At 45.9% G+C, this 14,526-nt stretch overlaps 1 protein-coding gene across 1 annotated transcript in view; it reads right to left on the reverse strand.

The window, feature by feature from the left end:
* Positions 1 to 14,414, reverse strand: part of git1 (G protein-coupled receptor kinase interacting ArfGAP 1) — a 41,081-nt gene extending 26,667 nt beyond the window's left edge. Inside the window, exons 1-10 of the mRNA XM_080844692.1 lie at positions 13,886 to 14,414; positions 9,945 to 10,078; positions 9,612 to 9,724; positions 5,835 to 5,940; positions 5,169 to 5,255; positions 4,128 to 4,258; positions 3,277 to 3,371; positions 2,735 to 2,777; positions 1,323 to 1,371; positions 744 to 816 (exon numbers count right to left, since the gene is read on the reverse strand). Of these exons, the coding sequence (XP_080700818.1) occupies positions 744 to 816; positions 1,323 to 1,371; positions 2,735 to 2,777; positions 3,277 to 3,371; positions 4,128 to 4,258; positions 5,169 to 5,255; positions 5,835 to 5,940; positions 9,612 to 9,724; positions 9,945 to 10,078; positions 13,886 to 13,937 (883 nt within the window). The 5' untranslated portion in view covers positions 13,938 to 14,414. The remainder of the gene's footprint in view (positions 1 to 743; positions 817 to 1,322; positions 1,372 to 2,734; positions 2,778 to 3,276; positions 3,372 to 4,127; positions 4,259 to 5,168; positions 5,256 to 5,834; positions 5,941 to 9,611; positions 9,725 to 9,944; positions 10,079 to 13,885) is intronic.
* Between the last annotated feature and the right edge of the window lie 112 nt (positions 14,415 to 14,526).

Here is a 14,526-nt window from a genome sequence, read left to right on the forward strand (position 1 = left end):
GACAGGCGGGTTCTTCCGGCTGAGAGTGTGAAGCTCCCCTTGTGCGCCTGACCTTTCCCTGAGCCTCATCCCTGCCTCCCCCCCCCCACTGCTACCTCCGCTCTGCCTCCCCCTTATCCACCTCCACTGCTACCTCCACTCTGCCCCCCACCCACCTCCACTCTGCTTACCTGCAGCCTCGCCTGCCTGCTACTGCTCCTGCTACTCAGAGGAGAAAGAGAGAGGGAAGGAGAAAGAACGAGGGAAGGAAAGAGACAGAGAGAAAGGGAGGGAGAGAGAGCGACTCACAAATTCCTACGGCACTCCCTTCAGGAACTGTGTTCCCTCTGCTTTCTCTCGTTCTCCTCCCTTCCTACGAGAAGTTTTTCCTCTCTGCTGCTCCAGGTTTTTGGCCCTCTATGGCTACTGCTCTGTCCACAGTGTTTATATGTCTGCCCACCTCCCCCCACCACCTCCCACAGATACCCTACTCACAGATTCCATCACTGAAAAAGGAAAAGATTGGTTTCAGAGGGGGAGGAAGGGAGAGGGAGAGCAGGGGGGGGGGGAGAGAGAGAGCGAGAGAGGAGAGAGAGAGTGAGAAAGAGAGAGAGAGTGAAAGAGAGAGTGGTAGAGAGAGAGAGAGAGAGGAGAGAGAGAGAGTGGTAGAGAGAGAGAGAGAAAGAGAGAGAGCGGGAGAGAGCGGGAGAGAGAGAGACATGCACTGTAAATGTCTGAGAGGGGGAGGAGGATGAGAGGCTTACCAGCGTCATTCTCTCGTCGGTCCACTTCATCGTACACATCCATGGCCAGCTCCTCAAACAGCCGGTTACTCAGCTGCCACACACACACACACACACACACACACACACACACACACAGACAGACACACACACACACACTGCACATTACATAGGCACACTCCCAATGAAAAGGAAGCATTCAAAAGAGCAACAAGTGGGAAATATAATTCTGTGTGCAGAACAGACTCACGCTGCTAACTAAAGTCAACACCAAAGAATAGAGAGGAACAGAACAGAGGAGAGCACACAAGGCAAGACGGGGCAAGACTACGACAGGCACGCACATACAAACACCTACAGTCATTCTGAACTTGGGTGAACCTGCCAGTGAACAACCCTTTTGAAAACCTAAACTGGATCAATGCTGGATTTAAGAATCCAGTTTGGATCAGTGCTGGATTTAAGAATCTAGTTTGGATATTTACTGATCCCCATGACATATGTATGGATATGATCAAACAGACACACACACACGCACGAACACACAGAAATAGACACACAAGCAAACACACAGACACCGAAACACCCACAGACACTCACCGCTTGCAGCTTCTTCTTGGCTGCCTTGGCAAGCTCAGAGAGATCCAAGCTACATTGAGAACACACAGGGAACAGAGAGGGACCAGTGAACGACAAATAAATCACACAAAACAGAAAGACGACAACGATGAACCGACAGGAACATGACGCACAGATAGACAGAGATGCGGAGGGGGAGAAGAGTTCAAAAGCGAAGTTGAAGGATTAGCACAGACATCTTCATCTAGTGGGTGAACATGTACAGTACTGTAGGGGAGGTTGGGTGGTGTTAGAGGGGCAAAGGGTAGGGGTAAGGGTAGAGGTAGGCAAGATGTATGTGTTTGTAAAGTCAATTTGTGTGGGGATTTCCTACACCCTTCCACATCAAATGATTCAACCCAGTAGCAATAATCGTTAATCAGTCCAGTAGTTTATAATGATGACATGTGACAGACTATGGAGCACTTGAATCACCACACACACACACACACACACACACACACACACACACACACACACACACACACACACACACACACACACACACACACACACACACACACACACACACACACACAACCAGCTTCTCCACATAATTGCTCTTAACACAGGGCCTGATTAATACGCCATGCCGGGTGTATCAGGACAGATCAGCTGGGTGGGGCTGAGTAAAGTACACATGCCAGATGACTGGGGACTACTCAATCACTCTCACACCCACTCATTCTGACTACAACTGTCACTGGAGGGAGGGAGGCAGGGGTGGATGCGGAGGAATGGGGGGGGGGGGGGGGGGGGGGGGGTGATGAAGGGAGACAGGTGGATGAGAAGAAAAGAGAGATACCTCTGCGTCGGGCACTTAGGGCGAGCTCTGCCTCCACAAGCGCAGCGAGATGGAGAGAACAGAAAACGTGTGAGCCGGAGAGAAAGACAGCAAGAGAGATATCCACACAGGGAGACAGACAGACAGAAAGAGTGCAAGAGAAAGAACCAGAAAAGAGAGTGAGGAAGAGAGAGAGAGCAGAAGAAGGTCACAGAGAGAAAGAGAGAGAGAAAGTGAGAGAGTGGGGCAGAAAGAGACTGAAAGAAAGAAGTTAAGATCCCCACATCAACAATAATGACTGCACTCGTACTGTACTGATTCCCAGAATGACAGGCAGATATGCATTAAGTGTGCATCAAAGTATGACCTGCATGAATGAGCCTGGACACTAGCCCTGCTCACACATCCACTACCAACACAATTAACACACAGCGCAGCCTGCTGGCCAAGATGCTACATTGCAACAAAACACTCCACCACCCACTTTGTAAAACAAACAGGTTGTTGTGACGATGTAGTCAGTGTTAACAAAGTAATTTAGAGCAGTAAAGCAACAAGGGCCTGTGGTAAACATGTATCCCCCAAAAACACACAAACACATACTCCATACCTGTCAGCCATCTGGGGAATGATGTAATGCCCGTTCTTGTGATCTGCAGGATGATCATAAGACACAAAAACGCTTGAGTGACATGTCGTAAAAACCCTGTGTGTGTTTGTGTGTGTGTGTGTGTGTGTGTGTGTGTGTGTGTAAACATAAATATTTTCTCTGTGAGCATCTCCAAGGCTGATGAGGCTGAGCCATCTGGGGTTGCCTTTTGAGGGGGCCATGAAAGTTTAATGAGGCCACAGCTAAACTTAGAAGAAATGCACTCCTAACATACAACATGCACGCCAGCCACACACACACACACACACACACACACACACACACACACACGCGCACACGCGCACGCACCCTCACACGGGACTCCCAGTTAACGAAACATGAGTGTGTTTCACTGCAAATGGGATGTAAGGCTGCCTTCACTAACGGTGGTGAGGCACCCAATCTTCAGCTCAGGCCGTGGCCTCCCAGGAGGGGGTGTGGTGTGGTGTGATGCGGTGCGGTGTGGTGCGGTGCGGTGCGGTGCGGTGCGGTGCGGTGCTCACCTGGGCGCCGGCCACACAGGTAGAAGGCCAGTCTGTCGGTGAGCTCGTACTGACACTCCACCAGCCGCTCGGCCAGCTCCACCTGCCCCGCCTGCCTGCAGTGGACATGACAGACAACACTCAGCAGGGAGACGGAGGCATGAAGACAACCCTCAGCAAGGAGACGGAGGCATGAAGACAACACTCAGCAAGGAGACGGAGGCATGAAGACAACACTCAGCAGGGAGACGGAGGCATGAAGACAACACTCAGCAGGGAGACGGAGGCATGAAGACAACACTCAGCAGGGAGACGGAGGCATGAAGACAACACTCAGCAAGGAGACGGAGGCATGAAGACAACACTCAGCAAGGAGACGGAGGCATGAAGACAACACTCAGCAAGGAGACGGAGGCAAACTTTACGATCGAGTTCGACCCCACTCTACGCTAGACGACCTCATAAGAAGGTTCTTTGTAAGTCATCAGAAATACGCTGTAACTCCCAAGAGTACAAAATATATATATGACTCATTAATGTTTAATTCCCTCTCTCCATCACTTTAGTCCTCTGATGAGCGTTATCTTTGCCTTCAGTGGTGGAATGACCTACCTAGTGCTGTCCGTTCCAATGACAGCCTTGGTACATTTAAAATGTGACTTTTTAAAAATCATCTGTCTAATTACTGTGTAGTTAATTTTTGTCGAGTGCATGTAGTTACACATTGCTTACTTTAAACTAAATTTGAACCCAAACATTTATGTAATTGTGTGAGCATCTCAGCCCTATCTTGACATGAACTAGGGCCATAACTACATCCATCAACAGACAGAAAGCGCTGATGAAAGAGTGTCAGTGGTAGCATGCTGCACCTGGCGTAGTCAATAGGCGTGCGACCATTGATGTCTGGAGCTCCAGGGTCTGCTCCGTACACCACCAGCAGCTCCGCCTGCAACACCTGCCCTGCCTTGGCAGCGACGTGCAGGGGGGTGGTGCCCTTCTCCTGCACAGACAGAGATGGAGACGGACAGGTGGAGGAGGTAAGATGGGATAGGCAGCACTGTGTATGTGTCAATCCTCTATGTGATTGCGTCAATCTTCTAGGTGAATCATCTATGTGATATGTGTCAATCATCTAGGTGAATCATCTATGTGATATGTGTCAATCATCTATGTGAATCATCTATGTGATATTTGTCAATCATCTATGTGATATGCGTCAATAATCCATGTGATATGCGTCAATCATCTAGGTGAATCATCTATGTGATATGTGTCAATCATCTATGTGAATCAGCTATGTGATATGTCAATCATCTATGTGATATGCGTCAATCATCTACGTGATATGCGTCAGTCATCTATGTGATATGTGTCAATTATCTATGGGATACGCTTCAATCATCCATGTGATATGCGTCAATCATCCATGTGATATGCGTCAATCCTCTATGTGATATGTGTCAATCCTCTATGTGATGCGTCAATCATCTATGTGATGTGTCAATCATCTACTGTATGTGATATACGGCAATCATCAATGTGATATGTCAATCATATATGCGATTTGTGTCAATTATCAATGTGATATGCGTCAATCATCTATGTGACATACGTCAATCATCTATGTGATATGCGTCCATCATCTATGTGATTTGCGTCAATCATCTTTTTGATTTGCACATATATGTGTATGGTGTGTATAGCACAATTCAACACTGACACAGACCACCCATACTAGCAGCCTGGCGACTGAAACAGTAGCAGGTTAACGTAAATGAAAGGCTTTGGAGGTGAGCATTAATAGGCCAGATCTGTTTACAGCTGGACCGCCCACCACGGCAGCCCAAGCGGGCAGTGATTAACGGGGCCAAGGGAAAGGTCAACGAGAGGCCGAAGGTCAGATGTCTCACCGGGTGGAAGAAGTTGGCCTGCGCCCCGAGAGACAGCAGCCGTAGACATGTCTCCAGGCTGCCCGTCCGCACGCTGGAGTGCAGTTGCTGAAGGAGGGAAGGAAAGACGGAGAGGGAGAGAGAAGTAGAGAGAAAGGAGGAAGGAAAAAGCGCAATGTTGGGTGAATGCTCTCATTATAGGCTGCTCAATAGCGTGGGGGGCAAGCACATCATTCATGGGCACGCTGTCATTAAAGAGCCTCCTGCAGCGGACGCCCTGTTAAAGAGCTCATCAACAGAGAGAGGGAGAGAGAGGGAGGGAGAGAGAGAGAGGGGGGGGGGAGAGGGGAGAGAGAAATGGGGAAAGAGGGAGAACAAGAGAGAGAGAAAGCAAGAGAGTGAATGACAGAAAGAAAGGAGTAGAGAATAAGGAGTCAGAGAAAGATGGGGACAGAGCAAGAAAGATAAACTTGAAAAAGAGGGAAAAACAGACAGAAGGGGAAGGAAAAGAAGAAACAAGGATGGAGAGACAGGAAGAGAAGCCTGAAAGAGATCGGCCGGAAGCATGACGAAAACAGAGGCAACAGAAGAGGCCAGAGAGGGAACAGATTTGGAGTGATTGTGTGTCTAAGCAGTGCCCCCGATCGGGTCCCTCTGTGCTCTCAAGCTCCGCTCAGCTCAGCTCACCTTGCTCAGGTCCTTGGTGGTGACTCCGTCATCGTCACGACACGGCAGCTTATGGACGAATGCCAGCATCTGGTACTTGGCGCGAATGAACTCTGACTTTGTGGGACTGGAAAGAGGAAGAGAGTTCAACACATTCTAAGACATGTGAATGTTGACCTCTTTTAAGGCATAATTTATGTATGTCTTTATGAACTACTGGAATAGTCAGCAAATGACCACAGTCGTTTTATGTATATATATATATATATATATATATATATATATTAGTGCGGTCAGTTTAACACGTTATAAATGGCGTTAACGCAAACCCATTTTAACGCCGTCAATTGTTTTATCGCGCGATTAACGTTTGGTAAAAAATAAAAAAACGTTTGGCCTCGCAAAATTTTGCGTAGTAGGTTAACGTTACGTTTGAGTGAATGGTGAGCGCGATACGGCGAAATGGATGATAAAAAGCGTCTGAATAGAAAGTTTACTTTTAAAAGTTGTGTTGTGCAAAAGAAGCAAGCTTCACTGTTGTCTGAAAATGTCAACAGCCAACTGGCTGAAAGCACAGAAGAAGTAGGCTTACATTTTATTGGTAATCTAACTGTTACAGTTCATTGTTTTTGAAATAAGAGGCCTGACTTAAGAGGCCTGATGTTCACAGCAAACTTGAAAAAAAGAGAATATTAAGCCATGGTTTAACTGCACTATAGGCTGAGTCTTTGTCTGAAATGTGCACTTAATAATTTTATTTTGTACCGCCCTGTTTGGCAATGTTGTTTTTCAATAAAATAAAACATTGCATAAAGCCAGCCAATCCACTTTTCCATGTTGATAAGAGCATTTGAATAAAATAAAAATGATGGAAAAAAATTATTGAAGGGACATTTAAAATAGATACAAATTTGCGATTAATCGTGATTCATTTTGAGTTAACTATGACAAAAATGCGATTAATCGTGATTACATATTTTAATCGTTTGACAGCACTAATAATATAATTTTTATTTTATTTATTATTATATATATATATATATATATATATATACACAGTGGGGAAAATAAGTATTTGAACCCCTACCGATTTCGCAAGTTTGGCCACTTGCAAAGAAATGTGTGATCTAGAATTGTATTGGTAGGTGTATTTTAACAGTGAGAAACAGAATATCAACAAAAAAATTCAGAACAAAAAACAAAAATGTGATCTCCTCTCAAAAACAAAAATGTGATCTCCTTCTCTCACCCTCTCTCCATACTCCATACTTCCTCACCGGTGCTCAGGTGCCTATATCCATTCATACATTTCTCACGTGACATGCCCACAGTCCCACGAGTGTCAGAATAAAAGCTTTTAGTGCAAAACGTCAATAACCACTAACGGACCTGAAACATGGCCGCTTCAATTACAATTATAGATCACACATTTCTTTGTAAGTGGCCACACTTGTGAAATCGCCAGGGGTTCAAAAACTTATTTTCCCCACTGTATGTATATAAATCTTTACCGGTCATGACAATAAATAAATTAACTGTGCAGGAAAAGACAGGGTATGAGGATGACAAAACAACAATCACATGCTTAAGTGTCAGGAATGAGTTACAGTGCCCTCCACAAATATTGGCACCCCTAGTGAATATGAGCAAAACAGGCTATGAACAAATATGTCTTTGCTGTTTATCCTCTTGGTCTTTCAATCAAAAATATTCACAAAAGTCTTACCTTTTCATTTAAGTAAAATTATTGAAAGAAAAAAAAACTGTTGACATTAAATAAATATTTTTCCCCAAAACATGTGTGCCACAATTATTGGCACCACTACAAAAATCTTGTAACACAAATCTAACTGAAGTATAATTCCAGTCATATTTTACATTTTTAAGTTCACCTGTTTGATAAGGAACTCCTAGAGGTCAACCATGACTTCCTGTTCCACTGGCGTACAAATATGAGGTGACACAGGCCAAATTTCATTAGTCATTCATCACTATGGGAAAGACCCAAGAACACAGTGATGATCTGCGACAGAAAGTTGTTGAGCTGGTCAAATCAAGCAATGGACACAAGAAAATCTCTAAACAGTTGAAAATACCCATTTCCACCATCATGAAAATAATTGTAATAATTGAAAATAATTGGAGATGTTAGGAACCTGTCTGTAAATTGACCCCACGCACCGTGAGGAGGATGGTTCTACTGGCAAAATAATCTCCAAGGATCACAGCTGGAGAATTGTAGAGGTTATTTGAGTCTTGGGGTCAGAAAGTCTCCAAAACTACCATCAGATGCCACCTACATCACCACAGGTTGTTTTGGAGGGTTGCCAGAAAAAAGCCTCTGCTGTCAATTAACAACAAACTAAAGCGCCTACAGTTTGCCAATTTTAAGTCAGACTTTCAATGGGACCAAGTTATATGGTCAGATGAGACCAAAATAAAGCTTATTGGCAACAAACATCAAAGGTGGGTTTGGAGTCGACAGATAGCCATACAGAAGAGCACCCCATACCCAATATGAAGTATGGTGACGGATCTTTGATGTTGTGGGGCTGTTTTTCTTCCAAAGACCCTGGACATCTTGTTAGGATACATGGTACTATGGACTCCATCAAATACCAGCAGATATTAAATGAAAACCTAACCGCCCCCTCCAATAAGCTATAAATGGGCCGTGGTTGGACCTTCCAGCAGGACAATGATCTGAAGCACACCTCAAAATCAACACAAAAATGGTTCACCGACCGCAAAATAAAGGTTTTGCCATGGCCATCACAGTCTCCCGACCTAAACCCCATAGAAAATCTGTGGGATGAGCTGAAGCCGAGTCTACAAACGTTGACCTCAGAATCTGGAGAGATACTGCATGTAGGAATGGTGTCAGATCCCGTGCCATGTGTTCACCAACCTCATCACGCATTATAGGAGAAGACTCAGAGCTGTTATCTTGGCAAAGGGAGGTTGCACAAAACATTAAATGAAGGGGCGCCGCTAATTGTGGCACACATGTTTTGGGGAAAAATATTTACAGTTTTTTTTTTTTCCTTCAATAATTTTACTTCAATGAAAAGGTAAGAATTTTGTGAATATTTTGAGTGAAAGACCAAGAGGATAAACAGCAAAGACATATTTATTCATAGCCTGTTTTGCTCATATTCACTAGGGGTGCCAATATTTGTGGAGGGCACTGTATACTCTCTCACACACCATTTCTGTACACCTGCATTATACATCAGTCCTGTGTGTATAAGCAATTAGTGTTCCATCTCAATGATGGATTCAATTCAATTACAGCCCAACACGTGCTGCTGTCCATTTAATAAAATACATGCTGTGAACCTCCCAACAGATCAATGCTGGCTCACAACACTCCACTCGTATATCTTGGGCTTAACTCCCAGAAATGGCACATGGCTTGTGTGCAGGCATGTGTTTGTGTGAGGTGGATCTATGTGATGGAGGCGGTGTGAGGTGGATCTAGGTGAGGGAGGTGGTGTGAGGTAGATCTAGGTGATGGAGGACTGTGTGAGGTAGATCTAGGTGATGAGGCTGTGTGAGGTAGATCTAGGTGAGGGAGGCGGGGTTAGGTGGATCTAGGTGATGAGGCTGTGTGAGGTAGATCTAGGTGAGAGAGGGCTGTGTGAGGTAGATCTAGGTGGAGGTGGTGTGAGGTGGATCTAGGTGAGGGAGGTGGTGTGAGGTGGATCTAGGTGAGGGAGGTGGTGTGAGGTGGATCTAGGTGAGGGAGGCGGGGTGAGGTGGATCTAGGTGATGGAAGGCGGTGTGAAAGGGACTTACTGGACTTTGTCTTGTGGGTTGGGTTTCCTGCGTCCACTCTGCACCTGCGCGGGGTCCAGCAGGGAGTGCTCCCAAATGGAGTTAGCACCGTTACTAGCCAGGGTCTGCACCATCTAAAACACACACACACACACACACACACACACACACACACACACACACACACACACACACACACACACACACACACACACACACACACACAATTCACTAATATGGCAACTGCATAATTTTCACATTTGGATTATGTGTTCGTATGACCCCCTTGGAAACTGTATGTTTGTACCTGTTTTGTGTATGTGCGTGTCTGTGTGTTAGGAAAGTCTTGCATACCTGCAGCAGTGCAGGGGGCCAGCCACTGTGCCGCAGGTGCTTGACGATGGATATGTGTCGGCCCAGGCTGCGGTGCACCGAGCAGCACTCATCGCAGATCAGCACCCCCCTGTTGATGCTGGTCCAGCCCGGGTCTGAGACGGAGACGGAGACGGAGAGGACAGACACAGAGAGGAGGACAGATGGAGGATTAAGCCCAATGCAATCAGACCACCCTATTACTCCATGAGCATCTCCAGCAGTAAGAGCCAGTAAGCCGGGGGGCATCACCCCATACTGTGCTCAGTTACCTGAAGCTCTGCTATTAAAGACTCCATTTAAATTAAACTCGCCATACTAGGGAAGTCACAATGAGTGGCCACAGTATGGGGTGGACGCGAGGACGTGAGGACCGGAGGGAAAGCTGCAGACAGAACTGGAGCGGAATGGGCCCGGGGGAGCTGAAGGTCACGCTCAGGTGAGAGCGGGATGACCACGGATAGCCATGACCTCTCACCACTGCCGGGCGCCTGGTGCCTCCTGCTTCCTTCTAATTTTAACCAGCCACGATCATACACCATGCCCACTAGCTAGGCTAAGGGCAGGGGGTGATGCTCCTGCTCCTGCCTCTGCCCCCAGCTCCACACCACCTCCACCACATCTGAAGGTAAAGGGAGACAGTTACGTGATGCCTCAGAATTTCATTCGTCATACTGTAAGCAGCCCGAAAGATTTAACAAAAGGCCCCAAGTGAACCATCCAGGCCAGGTCACATTTATCAGAATGTTATTCCTAATAGATGCCGTCAAAGAGGATGAGCATAAGCAAAGTGGGCCGGGAGATAAGGCCCTAGCCATCACACTGCGGGGGGAAAGGCACACAAAAAGAAAACCAATGATTAAAACATCAGCTCTTGCAGAAGAGCAAAGCTACTTAGGCTGCACTCAAGCTGGGGCCCAGCAGATCAGAGAAGAGCTCTGCTAGCCCAGAAGAACTGCGTTTGTGTGCATGTGTGTGTGTGCATGAGACAGAGAGAGAGAGAGAGAGAGAGAGAGAGAGAGACCAAAGGATAATGGAGTGGATGCTCTCCCTTTAATTTGCAGTAAAATGTTAAAGCTTCTCATCATTCACGCTTCATAGAAGGATGATCTCCTTGCTATCTCAATCTCTTTCTCTGCCTTCTCTCTCCTGTACCCACACTCTCCCACTATCTCTCTTAGTTCCACTTACTGTGTGCACGTAATATGACTTTGCATGCATGCTCACACACACACACACACACACACACACTAACACACACACACACACACTAACACACACACACACACACACACACACACACACACACACACACACACACACAGCATATGGTGCTGTTAGACTCTCCCTGTCTGAGCACATTTGGAAAAAACGCTTTTTCCTTTATCTTCGACCCCCCCGCCCCCCCCATTCAGTGTTTCTGCTAAGAAGAAACCAAAACACCAGAGTTAGTCCTACAGTGGTCGGTTGTCTACTTTCAGCCACCCAAACATGGCACACAAAAAACGTCCATGCCAGCCCAGGCAAATACTTTAGCCCCACCTGGGCTTTTAAATGCAGAACATCATAGAGAGAGCAGACTCTGCCTGTCATGATTCAGAGGCAGGGATGAAGTCAGCCACAGGGATTGGCACGGTGAAGTTGAGGACAGTGGAAGTAGCAGCAGCGGCGGCGGTGGCGGTGGCAGCAGTAGCCGCAGTAGAATGCAGGTGAATGCACAGTGGCTGAAGAGAGCAGGTAACCACAGAGGCCATATTGGAGGCTCATAAATCAGCCAGGCCAGGGACAGCACGGAGGAGCCGGGAAAACAACACACACATTCCTGAAGGCAGAGCAGCAGCTGTGAGGGAGAGAGGAGCAGCTGCCATGCACCCCCACCCCCACACACACACACTACCCCATCCCACAGCCACCCCCCTACCCCCACACAACCCCATGGTCAATCCCAATGGGGCCTGATGTACAAGGCCAAGGCTAGGCAAACAGAAAGGGCCAGAGCACCAAAGCAGACCCGACTAAACACTGGGTCCATGCAAATATTCCAGTACGAGTCTGAGGCAGTTGTGAGATCCTGTTTGGTCATTTACGTAATGAGATCTAAACACATCTATAATATGAAAGGCAGTCCAGGTACAAAAACAATTAGATAAATGAACACTCTGGAATGATAACATAGGGCAATTTCTGAGCTTGTAAAAATATTAGGGTTAAAGCTGTTACTGTGGTGCTGAAGAGAGATCCTCCTGTGGTGCTGAAGAGAGATCCTCTTGGTGGTCTTCTTAAAACGTGGATCAATCTACTCTGCCCAGTAGTCTGACTCTGATGTGGGATTTGTATCTAATGAACTGGCAGGGCACCCAGACGGAATCATGACCTAAGCCAATTAGTCTGCTGTTAACTGTACAGTACAATCCTAATCCAATTTAGATGGCACTGGAGTCAATAGTGCTGAACATTAGGCCTACATTAATGACCAGAATAGTACAATGGCAGGCAGAAAGAAAACCACTGAATTTCTGTCAGCTCATAGCATCATCAGTCATAAATCAACACATGAAATAATAACAACCGGTTGAAATCTTCTTTACAGTAGTCTTACCACATAGGCTACTTGCAACTGGGTGTCAATAACTTTGCTTTTGCTTTGAAATTCAGAGGAATATTTTACCAAGGCGACTTAGTAAACCAAGACCAATTCTGACAGGTTACTAGGCCTACTTGTAGTGAGCAAGCCACTGGTATATTTACTTCCTTTACCAGCAACAGAGGTGAACCCCTTCTCAAGATAAATTGTTGCTTAAAAGGTGCCAAACTGACCAACACTGGTAAAGATACTTAAAACTCCTTTTACATTGCCTATGGTATGTCAGACCTCAATGCTGTCGAAAACTGCTTTCTATCTAACAGGGATAGAAACAAATTGGTTCAAGTCAGCAAGTAAACATTGCTCGTTTGGAAAGTGTTACTAAGGTAGCTAGGAGGTAAGTAAACCTAAGGCAGCTAGAGGGCTAACTCACCATCATGCTACGGTTGGCTAAACGTCACTACTCTTATCCTCGTCAAAAAAATATAAGAAAATATGACCATAATGCATTCACTCATTAAAATGTCTTTCAAAGCAAACAGCATACGTTATTAATATAAGTTTTACCTTCAATAGGTAGCTATGCTAACACTGGAAGTTAATGAGTTGGCTTCCTAGCTAACTATGATGGCTAGTTTAAGGCGTTTAAAGTGCACTTTTGATAATGCATATAAGACAGCTAGAAGGCAACAAGGAAGCTTAACATGTAAGTGTAGCCATTTCAGATCATGCTAGCCGGTATCATTTATCGAACTACAGCTCACCAGCTACCAGGCGAGTAACGTTAACGTAATTCTTGTTTGTACATTTGAGTTAACGTTAGCTAGCCAGTGTTGGCTAGCTTGCTGATTTCCACTCTCCCAAGAAATCAAAACTGTTGGCCGAACCGTATAACTGCAGATGTTGTCTGGTTGAATTAAGAAAGCTTCAATGACTGCGGCAAATTACTTACTAGTTTATGGTCCTTCACACCCAACATACAACGTTAATGTTATTGACAAATGAGCTAACTACAAAGCTAGCAATACATTGTTGGGCAGGTATACGATAAATCTTGCTGATAGTCTAGTGACATGTAAACATAAGCGAAATGGCTCTCCACTCCGACATTTGGCTTGCAAACATACCATTATACGAAACCACTGGTCATGTACAAGGTATTTCAAAAAATAAATAGTTCCCTTTGAAAACGTGTCGGCTATGGGTTTACGCCATTTTCCTGTAAGGTTGATCCACAATTGTTGCGGTGGATACAGGCCTCCTTATCCACCTCCTTGTCGCTTATTTGGGACCAGTTCTTCCAAGAACGCCCTTATTCAACATTTCAATGGTCTCTTACCTGGCGCACTGCAGTCCGCACATACTTCGCTTCTTTGGACTTTCCTAGACATTTCCCCAAGTGTACTTTAGCCGTGGCTATCCAGATTATTCCTCAATGTTGATGCTCGCCCTTCCTAAAGAGCGACGTCTACAGTTGCCTGATGCCGTCCCGAATCCCCGGAAGCCGGCGACGAGATCTCTGGTATTCCGGGCCCTTACCCCGCTCTTACTGCCTCTCGCCCTGTTTAGCTCTTGAAACAACGCCTTATTTATTTCACTATGAGGGAAAGAAGGAAAGGGAAAAATGGAAAAGCCAAGGTCCTGGCTATTTCAGGACTTCTGGCAGGCTACACTTGATTGTTTCTCATGCTAAGTTAGTTAGCTCCAGCCACAAATTCGAGCACGTCCATTGGGTTTACATTGACAAGAAAAAGGGTGGGAGTAATAAAAGTATTCATAGATGCACCAGACACACGGCATATTAAAATGCATGGCACTTTCATGTAGGTAGTACCAATCCCTACTCTGTGTCGCGGTGCTGCTGTGGTGAGAAGATGATCTGTCGATGCAAGTGAGGGCTATTTTGCGATGGGCGTGATAGTGCGTGATTGACTGAAGAACTGAGAGCGTAAGGGAAGACAGCATTAATATCGCATATAT

The sequence above is a fragment of the Sprattus sprattus genome, assembly GCF_963457725.1.
Source record: "Sprattus sprattus genome assembly, chromosome: 9".
NCBI classification, from domain to species: Eukaryota; Metazoa; Chordata; class Actinopteri; order Clupeiformes; family Clupeidae; genus Sprattus; species Sprattus sprattus.